This window comes from Nerophis lumbriciformis, linkage group LG13 (genome assembly GCF_033978685.3).
Source record: "Nerophis lumbriciformis linkage group LG13, RoL_Nlum_v2.1, whole genome shotgun sequence".
In the NCBI taxonomy this organism is placed as follows: Eukaryota; Metazoa; Chordata; class Actinopteri; order Syngnathiformes; family Syngnathidae; genus Nerophis; species Nerophis lumbriciformis.
In genome coordinates this window covers 12,876,286-12,892,881 of record NC_084560.2, presented here as the reverse complement: position 1 = coordinate 12,892,881, position 16,596 = coordinate 12,876,286, and the positions used below count along the sequence as shown (strand labels likewise).

The following is a 16,596-nucleotide window of genomic DNA, read 5'->3' as shown; positions in this document are numbered from 1 at the left end:
CCCGTAAAAACAGATAAATGATGGCTGATCGTTTTATTCAATATTATGTTTCCTTGTTGAATTCCTACTTGATTGTTCATAGCTGTTGATGCATCTGTATATATTGAGATATACTCTGAATACATTTCCTATCTGGTAATTATTTAAAATTATATTCTTTAATAATTGCATATCTAGATCTGGGATATGTTACATCTCTGCAGGAATTGTTACTGCAGGCTAACTTTGTATTCTCTTAGTTTAGTAACACTTGGTGAGTGTGATGTCATTGCTTGGATCTTTGAAGTTTACCCAGTACACTGCAGACAGTTGATCTCTGCTCATGTCTGAAGGTTTTTCATTCACTTCTACTTGTAATGCTGCCACTGGGTGGATTTAGTAGTTCCCCAACAAGACCTTAGTGTCTGTGACTGGATCCTGTCTAGTTGATTTAGTAGAAAAATAAAATAAAAAAATAATCATCTTTATTTAATATAAAACACATATCTGAACAGGCGATTGACAAATAAATCATTATTTGGAATAGTTCTACATTTGTCTTCTTGTATTTATCCATTCATATGAATTAATGTTAGAGATAAAACAAATAAAAGAATCAATCAGTCAATTCCTTTATTGTCATTGTCATAATAACACTTAAATCATACATGTCAACGAGATTTTGTTTGAGCTTTGTCCAGCGGCATAGAAACTGCATTGATGTGCAGGTTGACAATAGTTTACATTTTAGCATTGTCAGGAAGACCACGATAAGAGGGACGTGGGGGTGGGAACAGTCAGATGCCTGATGGGTGTTACGTTGATGTTGCAGCAATACAATGTCCAGAGCACAACAACACAATTACTAATCTAATGATTCTATTTTAACAGCTTCTTATGATTACATTTGTTTACTACATTTTGTATTTGGGGGGGAGGGGTCTATGACTGTAAATGTACATTTGCGGTTATCTTCAAAATACTTTGTGATACATGCTTGCACACTTTTTTTTCACTTTTGTCTTTTTTCTGTCTACATGTACAATAATACCCATATCCTTAAAGTTGTATAACTACCAAACAGATGGTGACAGACTAATTGGCAGTCAATAAAGACGTGTTGCAAGTTTTTCAACCAAACTTGCTCTAGTTTGACAAACATGTTCTTGATGGTTCCCTTGAGGTGTGTACCAAAGTTGTCAGTGATAAAGTTCCAGTGTGTGTTTTGTGGAGCACATTGAGTTGTGTAAGAAATTTGAAGTCAAGGTCTACTTTGAGGTTTAATAACAGTGTCACCACGTGATGAATGTCACATAAAATAATAGCAAATACATCATGTTATGTTATAAATTATAATACATTTTTTACATTGATTTGTGAGGTAAGTGGGGCTTGACTTTTTGCTCGATTAATAACCAAAAAATAACTGAATGTTGTCATTATGATTTGCTGTTAAATGGCCAATGTAAAACATTCTTTCACATAGCTAAAGGTCTGCATTCCTGTGTGTGCACTTCCAGACCACAACTAATGTCCTCGCGGTCATTAAACCCTTTTTTTACAATCACCTCTGATAACGAGTAAAACAAATTCATAAATTGAAAAGTGTGGTTTGTTACCTTATCATGATATTAAATGTTTCCACTGGGTTTATATTACATGTAATAGCATTTACATGGCCAGCTGTAAACATATACATTCAAATGATTTTTAGGTGAATGTTGTCTTAGAAATACATCTGTTAGATGTCACGATGTTGACTTGGACCTTATCACTTTAATGGGGCTATAGATAATAGTAGAGGAGGGGCGTAGGTTTCCTGATTAAGTCCTTTAGGAGTTATTTGTGAAGAAAGAACACATTGACTAAGAGTGGCCGCGTTCAGGTAATGTACATTTTGGTATTCCATTGATTTGTAATGATTTCAATTACATTATTATTGGAATTGTTTTAATTGGCATGTGGATATTTTTCTTGATAACAACTACAGGGTGGATTCTTAAAAAGGAACAATTGGTGAACGCAAGCTAAATTATAACTCATCTAAGATATGGAGCAAGTAGTAAATTAATGACTGAAATGGAAGAAGTAAACAGAACTAGGTGGAAAACCCCTAATGAGACACTGACTGATTTGTTATTGCTATTTTATGACTTTATTTTATGCATTTTACTGTTTAGCAATCATTTTAGTTTTTTTGTATGAATTTTCCAGATGTTTTATACACCTCACTGTAGTGAGGTGTATAAAGTCCATGTTTTGACACTCACATCACGGCACAACGCTTTGGTTTAAGATGCTTCATAAATAAAGTTGTTTTCAATTAAAATAAAACATTTGGACCAGTATATGCTTTTGTTGTGGTGTTTACAGAACATAAAGATGCCTCTATTTTATTTTTTTTCATTTTAAAATAATAACCCCTACGATTAAACATTGGAATTCTTTGTTTTTTTCCTATTCAGAAGAGAAAACATGAAGAAAACCGTGAAGATTAAACCACATCACGGAGGTGAGTAACATTGTATTGAAGCAATTTGAGCTGTTTTAATTTTAAACTAAAGAGAGGTGTTTTTGTTTGTAGAAAACCAAAAGAAAGGGTAAGTTTACATTGTGAGATGAAGATACTATGAAAGCCAAATAAAGACCGCATTGTGTTTACTTGCTATTCTAATTGAATGCTTAACAGGGATGGAAAGAAGGAGAAAAAAGAAGAGAACACACTGGATGTTGGATACTTTCAGCTGGTAGAAAACACTACATCATATCAATCAATATGAATGGATAATAACCAAGCAAAATTATAATTAAATGGTAGAAGGTATAATTGATTTGTTTTTGTTTTTAGCTGAAATGACACAAGACAGTGACAAAAGCCTTTGCAAAATTGTGATGAAGAATTTAACACTCAATTATCAAATTTCAGTCATCATCAATATCTATGCACAAGTCTTTTGCCATTTAGTGTATTTGTGTCTTTTTCAACAAAAAATAAACTATTACAAATTCATTACAACTCAAAATGTGGCCATGGTATAAATATTTCTGTCTGTAGAATCTCATCCACTTCAAATCCTATCATAAATGTTGTATGAGTATTTGGGAAATTTCTGCAACACAGTTCCGATTTGCCACCTGGAGAGAGGTTGCCATGATGGCGGTGGGGAGCGTGTGCGCCCTCATACACGGTGCTGCTGCCCCTCTTATGCTCCTGGTGTACGGCATGATGACCAACACATTTGTGGCGTACGAGCTGGAGGTTCAAGAACTGAAGGACCCGAATAAAACATGTGACCAAAACACTATCCACTGGACAAATGGATCCATTTATCAATCTGCTGAAAACGTCACTATTTACTGTGGGTGAGTCAATTTACTGTTGGTGAGTCAATTTACTGTGAGTGAGTCAATTTACTGTGGGTGAGTCAATTTACTGTTGGTGAGTCAATTTACTGTGGGTGAGTCAATTTACTGTGGGTAAGTCAATTTACTGTGGGTGAGTCAATTTACTGTGGGTGAGTCCATTTACTGTGAGTGAGTCAATTTACTGTGGGTGAGTCAATTTACTGTGAGTGAGTCAATTTACTATGGGTGAGTCAATTTACTGCGGGGTGAGTCAATTTAATGTGGGTGAGTCAATTTACTGTTGGTGAGTCAATTTACTGTGGGTGAGTCAATTTACTGTGGGTGAGTCAATTTACTGTGACAGAGTCAATTTACTGTGGGTGAGTCCAATTACTGTGGGTGAGTCAATTTACTGTGAGTGAGTCAATTTACTGTGGGTGAGTCCATTTACTGTGGGTGAGTCAATTTACTGTGAGTGAGTCAATTTACTGTGAGTGAGTCAATTTACTTGTGGGTGAATCCATTTACTGTGGGGTGAGTCAATTTAGTGTGGGTGAGTTAATTTACTGTGACTGAGTCAATTTACTGTGGGTGAGTCAATTTACTGTGGGTGAGTCCATTTACTGTGGGTGAGTCAATTTACTGTGAGTGAGTCAATTTACTGTGAGTGAGTCAATTTACTGTGGGTGAGTCAATTTACTGTGAGTGGGTCAATTTACTGTGGGTGAGTCCATTTACCGTGGGTGAGTCAATTTACTGTGAGTGAGTAAATTTACTGTGGGTGAGTCAATTTACCGAGGGTGAGTTAATTTACTGTGAGTGAGTCAATTTACTGTGGTTGAGTTAATTTACTGTGAGTGATTTAATTTACTGTGGGTGAGTCAATTTACTGTGGGTGAGACAATTTACTGTGGGTGAGTCAATTTACTGTGAGTGAGTCAATTTACTGTGGGTGAGTCAATTTACTGTGAGTGAGTCAATTTACTGTGGGTGAGTCAATTTACTGTGGGTGAGTCAATTTCAAAATGTGATTGATTATTAGTCATGTCAAAAGAAATCGATCCAACATGTCCAGAGGAATGTCATGAATGAAACTCTAAAATACTCCGGGAGCATTTGTCTCTAGCGATTAGCTAATGCTAGCGTGTAACACGGAAAATTTCTGTCGGATCTTATGGGGTTCAGAGTAACATTTGCTACTCAAACGAATTATGCTTTTTACTCAATTTTTCGCCAAGAGATAGCTCTAATCTTAAAACATTGTAAGTTGGGGCACTTTAAAGGCCTACTGAAATGCGATTTTCTTATTTAAACGGTGATAGCAGGTCCATTCTATGTGTCATACTTGATCATTTCGCGATATTGCCATATTTATACTGTGGAATTTTGCGATGAAAACAGACGACTTAATAGCTGGCCACCATGCTGTCCCAAAATGTCCTCCACAATCCGTGACGTCACGCCCAGGCGTCATCATACCAAGACATTTTCAGCAGGATATTTTGCGCAAAATTTAAAATTGCACTTTAGTAAGCTAACCCGGCGGTATTGGCATGTGTTGCAATGTTAAGATTTCATCATTGATATGTAAACTATTAGACTGCGTGGTCGGTAGCAGAGGTGGGTAGAGTAGCCAGAAATTGTACTCAAGTAAGAGTACTGTTACTTTAGAGATTTATTACTCAAGTAAAAGTAAGGAGTAGTCACCCAAATATTTACTTGAGTAAAAGTAAAAAGTATGTTGTGAAAAAACTACTCAAGTACTGAGTAGTAACATACACACTCATATCATAAATATATATATATATATATATATATATATATATATATATATATATATATATATATATATATATATATATATATATATATATATATGTATATATATATATATATATACATACATACATACATATACATTGATATATACAGTTTATTATTTATATGTATTTATTTTGCTGTTTTTGTTTACATGTTAAAGGTGTTTTAATGAATATACATGCATGTTTAACATATAGATTCCTTTCTTTCATGAAGACTAGAATATAAGTTGGTGTATTACCTGATTCTGATGACTTGCGTTGATTGTAATCAGACAGTAGTGATGATAACGTCCACGTTTTCAAATGGAGGAGAAGAAAAGTTCCTTCTTTCTGTCTAATACCACATGAAAGTGGAGGATTTTTGGCATCTTATTTGTCCAGCTTCCATATTCGTTTTTATACACTTTACAAGAAATATATTGGCGTCAAACTCCGTAGCTTGCTAGCTTGTTTGCGCTGGCTTTCGGAGACTCTTGTTTTGAAAGCGCAGGCGCGATGGAGCGGCACTTTTATTGTGAAGACAGGAACGTCCTCATGTGCGGTCAGTCTTTAGGCTTTGGACGGGATGTAAGGTGGAAATAAAAAAGTATATTTTTTCCTTCACACTTTTGATTGATTGATTGGAACTTTTATTATTAGATTGCACAGTACAGTACATATTCCGTACAATTGACCACTAAATGGTAACACCCCAATAAGTTTTTCAACTTGTTTAAGTCAGGTCATGTGACCACCTGGCTCTGTTTGATTGGTCCAACGTCACCAGAGACTGCATCTGATTGGTGGAACGAAGTGAAACGTCACCAGTAAGGCAGGCACTTTGAAGGTCTGTCTGACAGACCAAAACAAATAAAGTGTGCATTAACAGATCAATAAAAATTAGTAGCGAGTAGCGAGCTGAATGTAGATAAAAGTAGCGGAGTAAAAGTAGCGTTGCATTAAAACTACTCTTAGAAGTACAATTTATCCCAAAAGTTACTCAAGTAGATGTAACGGAGTAAATGTAGCGCGTTACTACCCACCTCTGGTCGGTAGTAGTGGGTTTCAGTCGGCCTTTAAGTTGAGGTACCATTGTACCATACTTGTGATTACTTACTCTTACTTTACCGAGGTAAGTCTTTTGAAACTCACTTTGTCCAATAGTGAAAAGTTGGTCAAAATCTAGCGTTGACGCTTGGATTTAGCCACACTCTTTTGTGTAGCTGTAGCTTTAATGCTAATGAGTGTATGTGTGTGCACTTTTGTGTACTCTGCATTTGTGTAGCACGATAGATGTATCAGCTACAACAACATTGCATAAAGGAGTGGGGGAGGAACTATGTAAATGTTAGCAACATTAGCCTAGCTAAATGTGCCACGTCGCTAGCAGTATACATTTGAACAGCAACATCATGCTAGGTTATCTTATTCGCTGAAGAAAAACAAACTTGCAGCTCCCACATATCTGACAGATATTGGACAGAGCTCCAGACTTTAATATTATGTAGACAAGTGTTGCACCTTTCCTGCTTCCTGCTCTCAGACCGTAGTCGAAAAGCGCAGGGGAGACACTTCTCCAGGGCCGATGTATGTTCGGGGCAACACCCTTCACTTTACCCGGCAGTGGGTCTCGACAGCGGACGACTTCAGGGGAATGATGAGTCCGGCGATTAGTTGCAAACCCTGCTTTATTGATCGCTTGCCCCCAGCCAATTCAACACACAACAACACTAGTCCCCGCCCGCACATACGCTTGCGCTCCCTCTCTTCTCTCGCCCACACCCTCACTGACGTCACTCACCTCACATGCTGTCACCTGTTAAAGGGCCACACACACCCATACGCTACTCTCATAACACTACCCCCACTCTGGATGACAATTAAAACACAATTTCACTCCAGCATAGTAATAAACATTGACATTTCCATACAGACATACAGTTCCATATTCATTCAATACAATTGAAAGGATGCAGCATGACGAGTAGGAGTCAACTTAAAGGGGGTGCAATAATGTAGCTTGTAGTGCAATTGCAACAATTCAACAGCCCATGTGTTTAGTGTACGCATTACAGTTGAGCGAAACAGCCCTAAAAAAACATTAGCAGGTCCAATACTCAGGCTACAGTTTGGGAGGAGAAGCAATTAGCATTTTTAAGTGTAACGGTAACTGAGTCCCTTGTAATAACTCCAAATATTCGCCGAAAAATACACCAATTGCCTATTACACATTGTGCATAAACAAACCAATCTCAAGTTGCCTCTTTTTTTTTATGTATAGAGCAATACTATTAGCTTGAACAGGTCATACAGTAAAAAAAACTATAAAACCTTTTTGCCTTTTAAAGGGAAATACAAAACATAAGGCAGTAAGCAACCCCCCCTTTTTTTTTTTTTTTTTTTTCAACCGTACATGAATTTGGCACTCAATGAGCCACCCACTCACCGAACTTTGCTGGTGATCTACGCCTACGGTGGGGCCTTTGAGACCGAGGGTTCTGAGGATGTGACACTGCTGCACCACCCCCACTGTCCTCTAAGTCCACCGGAACGGGAGAGCCAAGCTGAGTGGTGGAAGGGTGAGAAGCCACAGGAATACCCACGGCTGGATCCGATGATGGGAAGCTGCAGCTGTCATCAGCGTCGGTGCCAGAAAAGAGCTGAGGCAGACCCAGTAAAGAGTCAGCAGGATCGACATCGTCCGGGGGTGACACCTCCATTGGTGTCCAGCTCTGCGCTTGCTCCAGGACCCAGGTGTTGTCCAGTGGGTCACGGCAGCGATAAGGCTTTAGCTGATCGTGGTGAACCACCTTTACCTTAGTTCTTGGCCCCTTCTGGATTCGATAGACCAGGTCGTCCAACTGACCCAACACGAAGAATGGCCCCTCGTAAGACGGGAGGAACTTCCTCACTTTGTTCTTGGATTGCCTTGTTCCTTTGATGAGGTACCACACAGCATCACCAATGTTGTAATGTGTGCGGTAACAGTTCTTGTCATATTGTCTCTTTGCACGTTTTACAGATTCTCCGAGAGCATCTCTGGTGATTTGGTGCGCCAGTTCTAGTCGCTCTCAAAGGTGCTGGACAAAGGCCGGGCCCGAGGGAGCTGGTTCAGGGTCCGGTGGAAGGCCGGATACCAGGTCCACTGGCTCGCTCACTTCCCGGCCAAACATCATGTAGTTTGGAGTGAAACCAGTTGAACTGTGCTTTGTTGCCCTGTAGGCCATGACAGCGTAGGGAATCATTAAATCCCAATCCCAGTGGCAACGCTCGGCTGTCGTGGCCAGGATCTTTTGTAGAGTGGCGTTGAACCTTTCAACCTGTTCGTCAGATTGAGGACGAAAAGGAGTTGTGTGTGTTTTGTCGATTCCAAACAGCACGCACATTTCTTGGAACACCTCCGACTCAAAGTTCCTACCTTGATCACTGTGCAGTGCCTGTGGGGCTCCATAGCGACACACCCACTCAGAGGCAAGCACTTCAGCCACAGTTACGGCTTGTTCATTAGGAATGGGAAAAGCTTCGACCCATTTTGTAAAATAGTCCTGTATCACTAATACATATCTGTTTTTGCGCTCAGTTTCATTCAACGGTCCCATAATATCCAAAGCAATGCGTTCCATAGGGGCTCCGACTCGAACGGTACCCATGGGGGCTTGTGGTGTCTTCCGTGGCCTGGCTTTTGATGCGCAGCTGGTGCAGGTATTACACCACAGAGCGACATCCTCCCGCATTCTGTACCAGAAGTACCGAGTCTGCAGCCGTGCTACAGTGCGCTCAACCCCAAAGTGTCCACCAACCTGTCCGTCATGCATCTGTCTCATGATGTCGGCCCGGAAAATGCGGGGCAGCACCACTTGTGGATAGAATTGGGTGTCGTCCAGGCAGTAGAACCGTCTCACTAGTATACCGTCTTTGATGTAGAGGCGTTTCCACTGACTCCAATATGTTTTTGTGGCTGGGCTGCATGTTGAGACTGTCACCCATGCAGGACGTTCTTCACTGGTTGTCAGCCAGGTCCTGATAGGTGCGATATCTGCATCGTCTTCCTGGGCTTGTCGCAGCTCCTCTAGGGACCAACCGTCAAACAGTTTATTTTCTTTTGTCTTGGTCAGGAATATTTTCTCTGGGGACTTTAAGTTATCCCAGTCAGCTGGCGGGGCCTTGTCTACCCCCACTGGACTCAGCATCGCCTGGTTGATGTCAGAGTACAAGTCGCACTGCACAGCCTGGTGACTGACACTCAACTGAGCAATAGAAGGGTTCTGGAGCTTACAAGGGCAGGACTGACGGCAAGGTCTCCGGGAGAGGCTGTCTGCGTTGCCGTGAAGCTGGCCAGGGCGATGGACGATCTCAAAGTTGTATTCGCCGAGTCTTTCGAGCCACCTGGCGAGTTGCCCCTCAGGTTCCTTCATTCTCGTGAGCCACCGGAGGCTACTGTGGTCGGTGCGAACAGTAAAACGCCTCCCCAGGAGATACTGGCGGAAGTGGGATGTGAAATCCACCACGGCTAGCAGTTCCCTCCGGGTAGTGCAGTAATTTTGTTCAGTTTTGGACAGCTTGCGGCTCCCATAGGCGAGCACACGTTCCACGCCTTGTTGAAATTGCGAGAGGACAGCGCCGATGCCGACGTCGCTGGCATCTGTGTCCAGTATCATGTCACCCTGGTCAAGCGGATACCCCAGGATCGGCGCCGTTATTAGCCGACTTTTGAGATCATCAAATGCCACCTGGCATTCCTCAGACCAACGGAACTGGACATGTTTCTTGGTCAGAGCATGGAGAGGCTCTGCAATACAAGCAAAGTTTTTAATGAACCTACGATAGTAAGACGCGAGGCCAAAAAAACGGCGGACATCTTTGAGCGACGATGGTGTTGGCCACCCCTGCACCTTCCGGACTTTGCCTGGGTCAGTAGCCACACCGTTCTCTGAGACAATGTGACCCAGGTAGGCCACTTGGCGGCGGAAGAGGCAGCATTTTGACGGTTTTAGTTTCAGTTTAGCCTGGTGGAGGCGACTGAAAACCTGCCCCAGGCGCTGCAACATCTGTGGCACGTTGCTGCCCAGAACAATGATGTCATCCAGATATACAAGGCAGGTCTCCCACTGCATGCCAGCCAGCACACGGTCCATCAGGCGCTGAAACGTCGCTGGAGCATTACACAGTCCAAATGGCATGACATTCCATTCAAACAGTCCATTTTTGGTGCAGAAGGCTGCTGCTTTGCGTGCTCTCGGGGTCAGTTCAACTTGCCAGTAGCCGGCTGCAAGGTCCAGTGTGCTGAACCACTTGGCAGCAGAGAGGGTGTCCAGCGTATCCTGGATGCGGGGAAGAGGATATGCGTCCTTAATTGTGCAGTCATTAAGTGCTCTATAGTCTATACAGAGACGGTACGTTCCATCTTTTTTACGCACCATCACGATGGGCGAAGCCCAGCTGCTGTTGCTGCGGCGCGCTAATCCTGCCTCCAGGCTCTGTTGTATCTGTTGGTCAGCATCCTGTTGCTTCTCTGACGCCATTCGGCGTGGTGGTTGTTTGACCGGGACGCCTGGCAAAGTTACAATGTCATGTTGAACCAGGGTGGTCCTGCCGAGGTCAGTGGATCCGGTAGAGAACACGTTGCTATAAGTACACAGCAGCTGCGCTAGCTGCAGTTGCTCCTCTTTGTTAAGTTCAGTAGTGCTCTCGGCATAGAGATCTTGTAGGTGCTGGGGAACAGAGGGAGTGTTGTGGGCAGCATGTCCAGGCTGCTTGTAGTCCACAGCGTTTGCAGACTGAAGAACCTTTGCTGGTTGGAGGAACCCCACCATGGCCCCCTTTCTGACGGTTACAGCACTGCTGCCGGGATTGAAGATGCGAAGGGGCATGGTTTTATGGGGGTGAACGTCCACTAGGACTCGGGCCACTAACAGTCTGTGCTTTTCAACGAAGCCTTTAGTGGGGCTCAGCATTAATTCTCCTTTAATGGGATCTTTATGGTGGATATTGCCTTTTACCACATACTCCTGCCCAGCCTCCAGCACCACAGTCCGGGCCACTCTCACTGCGTGCGCCTTTGGTTTATTTGTGGAGTCAAAATAAGGTACCTCTTCCCCGAAAAGCACGATCCGATGATTTCCAAAGTCGAGACGGGCCTGAGCTTGGGTCAGGAATGGGTGGCCCAGGAGGGCCTCGTCCCCAGCTATATCAGCAACCAGGAAGCAGATGTTCACCTGACGGTTGTTGATCAGGACAGGTATGTGGGCTTCACCGAGCACAGGTATATCGCCAGGCCCAACACCGATCAGAGTCTCCACGGCAGATGACTGAAGTGGAGGACGGACATCCAGATGGATAGCGTCATAATGACGCAGAGGAAAAACACTTTTCCGCGCTCCACTGTCCAAAACAGCACACACTTCTAGCCCATACACAACCATATGAATGCTCATTTCATGACCTTGTGCTTTAAGGTGAAGTACAGTAGACTTTGAGCTTTGGGGGAACATGGTTGAAGCTTGAGCTCTGGCTGTTTTTCTTGGTGAAGGGCAATTTCTTTTCATGTGACCCAGGCCTGAACAGTTATGACACTGCACCTCATCCCATTTAATGTCTTTATGGCTCCTCCCTTTATATTGTGTGTGACTGTAGCTGGGGGACTCATGCTTAAAACCAGCTGATGGGGGCGCTGTAACAGGCCCAAATTCGTCCTCTTCTGAACCCTCTCTTATTAGGGCAGCACGGGGTCTGCGTTCAGCTATGTCACGGGCTCCAGGGTGCATGAGGCCGGCCACATATGATGCTGCTCGCCTTGTGGTTTCATAACGACGGGCAATGTCAAATGCTTGGGCTAGTGTCTGGGGGTGCTGCTCTAAGAGCTTCTGTACAGTGTCCACATCCCCCAGAGCATTAATGAACACTTCAACTCCTATAGCATCCTGCTCAGCATCAGTCCTGTTGCTATAGGCTACTGACACCCCCTCATAGATGTCGTCTCTCAAAACATGAAGAGCTTCACCCGGTTTGCGGGTACGTCGCCTTAATTCAATAGCCACTGCAGCTGCATGCTGTGAAGAGGGACCATATGCAGTTTCCATCTCCTCCACCAGGCGGCAGTAGCCCCACTGGGCTGATCTGGGGTTTCTGTGGATGATGGCCCCAGCTGCACCCACCAGGCAGAACTTCAGCTGAACAGCCATTGTCTTCACGGACCAGTAGTTAGCTTCAGCACAACTCTCAAACCGGTGCAGGAACTCCTTCCAGGGTGTGGTGCCATCATACTGGCCGGGTCTCAAGGTGGGGACTCTCTCCCTTGGATCATAGTCGTCCTCACTCTCTGAAGAAGGCTGATGTAGAGCAGAGCATGGAGCTCCTTGTAATCCTGGCTGCCCACTTTTGCGAAGAGAGCCCATTAGCTTGACACTCTGACTGTGCCCTGGCCCAGACAAATGTCCATAATTAATGTCTTTGATGTAGAAGGGCATGTTGTGTCCAGGCAGAGGCAAGTGGGGGCTGGGGGGCCACATGTCTGGGGAGTGCTGTGGATATAACTCTCCTGGTGTGCCCGGGAAAAGGGATTTGAATGTGGCGTTGCAATAGCAGCAGGTGGTGGAATAAAGTTGTCTGGTTGGTGTTTGTGAAAACATGAGTTACTTTTAATGTCAGCCACGTCGCGTTGATAACAGCCACTGTCCTCCCTGGACTTTATGAAAGGGTTTGTGCTTGAGAACTTGGGTCGAATGAGCTCACGTGGCACCTCGGCCGCTGCATTCTTCACTCCAGCAGGCTCATCTGCACAATATGACAGGCTAGAAATGCCATAACAACTTGCATTTCCTTCGCTCACATAGTCTGTTTCCCCTTCCACATCACCGTCGTTCATCGTCACGAACGGGTTGGACTTTGAATAGCCGGCACCCCGCGGGCTACGACAGCTAGCATCCGCCATCTTGGCTAGTTTACGCAGGTAAACAATTAGCTTCTCGGCTTATTCTTCTGCTTGCTTTCACCACTGCAGTTTATTTTATCGTCCTTTGCTCACCACTGCCGTTCCATTTATGTGAGAGTGTCCCTTCGTGGTCGCCAATGTTGCACCTTTCCTGCTTCCTGCTCTCAGACCGTAGTCGAAAAGCGCAGGGGAGACACTTCTCCAGGGCCGATGTATGTTCGGGGCAACACCCTTCACTTTACCCGGCAGTGGGTCTCGACAGCGGACGACTTCAGGGGAATGATGAGTCCGGCGATTAGTTGCAAACCCTGCTTTATTGATCGCTTGCCCCCAGCCAATTCAACACACAACAACACTAGTCCCCGCCCGCACATACGCTTGCGCTCCCTCTCTTCTCTCGCCCACACCCTCACTGACGTCACTCACCTCACATGCTGTCACCTGTTAAAGGGCCACACACACTCATACGCTACTCTCATAACACAAGCCTGCTTTTTTTCCCCCCAGCGCTATCCTGCATGAATCTAGTGTAGCTCGGGGTAGGTCAAAGGCGGTATCATTTCCGTGAGGAAGAATATTTTTTATTTATTCTTTAAAATGTGGGTAATACATTTGAACAAATGAAGATTGAATGTGGAATTCCACAAGGTTCGGTTTTGGGACCAAAATTGTTTATTTTGTATATTAATGATATATGTGAGGTATCAAAGTTATTAAACTTTGTATTATTTGCGGACGACACCAACTTTTATAGTTCGGGACATGACTTAAACTTAAGAGATGGTTTGATGTCAATAAATATTAAATATATAAAAAAAATATAATAAAGTTTATGATTTTTTTGTAAGAGGAAAAGGGAGGAAACGATCAAACTGTCAATAGATGGAATTGATATTGAAAGGGTTTCTGAACTTAGATTTTTAGGAGTGATACTGGATGACGGTCTGACATGGAAATTTCATATTGCACATGTACGGAAAAAGATGTCTAAGAGTATTTTTATATTAAATAAGGTAAATTTTGTGTTGGATTTTAGGGCAATGCGTATATTGTATTGTGCACTTCTATTGCCATATATCAGCTACTTTGTGGAAGTGTGGGGGAACACATGTAAGAGTAACATAAAGGCATTGTATCAACTACAGAAAAGAGCTATAAGGATTATTCTTAAAGTAGATTACTTAGAACACATTAACATATTATTTATTAAATCGGGTTTATTGAAATTACCGGAGCTAGTAAAGTTACAGACATTTTTATGTGTCATGTTTAAGGCTAAAAGTAAAACACTACCAGCAAATTTACAAAAAATGTTTGTCATCACTTCTGAGAATGAAGAGCATAGAAGAAATGGTCATTTCCAACATCAGTATTCAAGGACAACTTTAAAACAAATGTGCATATCAGTGGTGGGGGTTAAACTATGGTATTGTCTTTACAATGAGATAAAAGATTGTAAAAAATATATTCCAATTGAAAAAAATATATAAAGACAGAACAATAAGATCATATGGACAGCCATAAGTGTCTACATTTTGCTTTATATTTATTATTTTACTTATTTTTTGCCTGGTTTTGTATTTGTTTTGTATCATCCCGTGAGATGTATATTCCTTATTTTGTTTTTTTGTTCTGTTTGTACTTCATGAAGTTTTGCACTTGTGTTTTTTTGTGTTTTTTTGTTTGTTTTCGTTATATTTGGATGTAAGTGTTGGTTTATATGATATTATTAAGTAAGACTACGTATTATGTTGAAGGGGGCAGGAAAATATAAGATTTTTTCTTCATCCTGCTCCTTCTCAGGCATTGGTGTGTAAATGTAAAATTGAATAATTGTGGTATAATTGTCTATTGATCAAAGATGCACATCAATGAAGGAGATAAATAAAAATGAAATGAAATGAAATGAAATAAAATACTTAACTCCAAAAGAAACTATTTGGTCGCCTCAGCTGTCTAAAGTCATGGCGATTATAGATTTTTCTAATTTTTGGTGCTCACAAACAGTGACCACAAATAGTTAACCATTTAAAAGTTAGTTTGGCGTAATCGGGGTACTATAAGTTATGAATTGCACTTTTTTGACAGGGTGGATATTGAAGCACAGATGACCATGTTTGCATATTACTACATTGGAATTGGACTAGGTGTTCTGTTTCTTTGTTATTTTCAAGTGAGTACACTCTGTCCTCTGAATCAAGCACAAATGTCACGATTGTATCTGACCTAAAATGTATTTTCCAATCCTCCAGATTGTCCTCTGGATTTTGGCCGCTGCAAGACAGACTCAAAGAATCCGCAAGACTTATTTCCGAAAAGTAATGCAAATGGAGATCGGATGGTTTGACTGCAACTCAGTTGGCGAACTGAACACCAGATTATCTGAGTGAGGCGTTTACTTGCCCATCAGGCTGATGTCAGTATGTACGGTATGCTTTACACAGCTTGTTGTTCTGCTCCCTCTCAGCGATATTAACAAGCTCAATCACGCCATCGCCGACCAAGCGTCTATCTTCATTGAGAGGATCTCCACCTTTGTGTTTGGCTTCATGGTGGGCTTCATTGGCGGCTGGAAGCTGACATTGGTTGTCATTGCCGTGAGCCCCCTGATTGGAGTAGCTGCTGGACTGATGGCGATGGTGCAGTTGTGACTCAAACACCGCATACACTGACTTATTATCTCTTTAAAGTACGCTGTACATTTTTGGTGTGATTCTTTTTGTAGGCTGTGGCAAAGCTAACAGGACGAGAGCTGAAGGCCTATGCAAAGGCGGGAGCAGTGGCTGACGAAGTGTTGTCAGCCATCAGAACAGTGGCAGCGTTTGGTGGGGAGGAGAAGGAGACTGAAAGGTACTTGAGTCACTTTTCACCATAGTCTTTCAAATGCACGTGAAGTTGAGAAGTATAACGTTTCCAGGTATGACCAAAACCTTGTGGAAGCTCAGAACTGGGGAGTCAAAAAAGGTGCCATCATTGGAGTCTTCCAAGGATATCTGTGGTGCATCATTTTCTTATGTTATGCTTTGGCTTTTTGGTACGGATCAAAGCTGGTTATCGACACCCAGGAGCTCTCACCTGGGACTCTTATTCAGGTGCGTCAAAGAAAAAAGAGGTATTTTACCTTTTTTTAGAGACCCCAATCTAAATACTGTTGACCTTTTCAGGTGTTTTTTGGCGTACTTATAGCAGCCATGAATCTGGGCCAGGCCTCACCTTGCTTAGAGGCCTTTGCTTCAGGCCGGGCAGCTGCAAAGACCATCTTTGAAACAATCGACAGGGTATAATCAGCTTCCAATTTAATCATTATTTCCATTGCATTGGGGTTCTGGAGCTGGCCGAAGTCTAGGGGTTGTGGATCGAGCATTGAACATACGATTGAACAATGGCTGCTTAAAGTCAGCTATGTGAACTAAGTTCTATTCTATTTTCTCAGAAACCATGGCTTTAACATCACTGCATACTATGACTATCCCCTCAGTGACTTTAAGATTCTATTGCTTGGTTTGCTCAGGATTCACACAATAACTTCCATCATTTTGT

General features: G+C 42.6%; 1 protein-coding gene across 1 annotated transcript in view; it reads left to right on the top strand.

Moving 5' to 3' along the window:
• The first annotated feature begins 1,809 nt into the window (after nt 1-1,809).
• abcb11a (ATP-binding cassette, sub-family B (MDR/TAP), member 11a) overlaps nt 1,810-16,596 on the top strand; it is a 49,845-nt gene continuing 35,058 nt past the window's right edge. Inside the window, exons 1-11 of the mRNA XM_061971672.1 lie at nt 1,810-1,864; nt 2,445-2,491; nt 2,564-2,579; nt 2,669-2,726; nt 3,101-3,342; nt 15,145-15,229; nt 15,309-15,442; nt 15,524-15,695; nt 15,782-15,906; nt 15,974-16,148; nt 16,221-16,334. Coding sequence (XP_061827656.1) covers nt 2,455-2,491; nt 2,564-2,579; nt 2,669-2,726; nt 3,101-3,342; nt 15,145-15,229; nt 15,309-15,442; nt 15,524-15,695; nt 15,782-15,906; nt 15,974-16,148; nt 16,221-16,334 — 1,158 coding nt within the window. The 5' untranslated portion in view covers nt 1,810-1,864; nt 2,445-2,454. The remainder of the gene's footprint in view (nt 1,865-2,444; nt 2,492-2,563; nt 2,580-2,668; nt 2,727-3,100; nt 3,343-15,144; nt 15,230-15,308; nt 15,443-15,523; nt 15,696-15,781; nt 15,907-15,973; nt 16,149-16,220; nt 16,335-16,596) is intronic.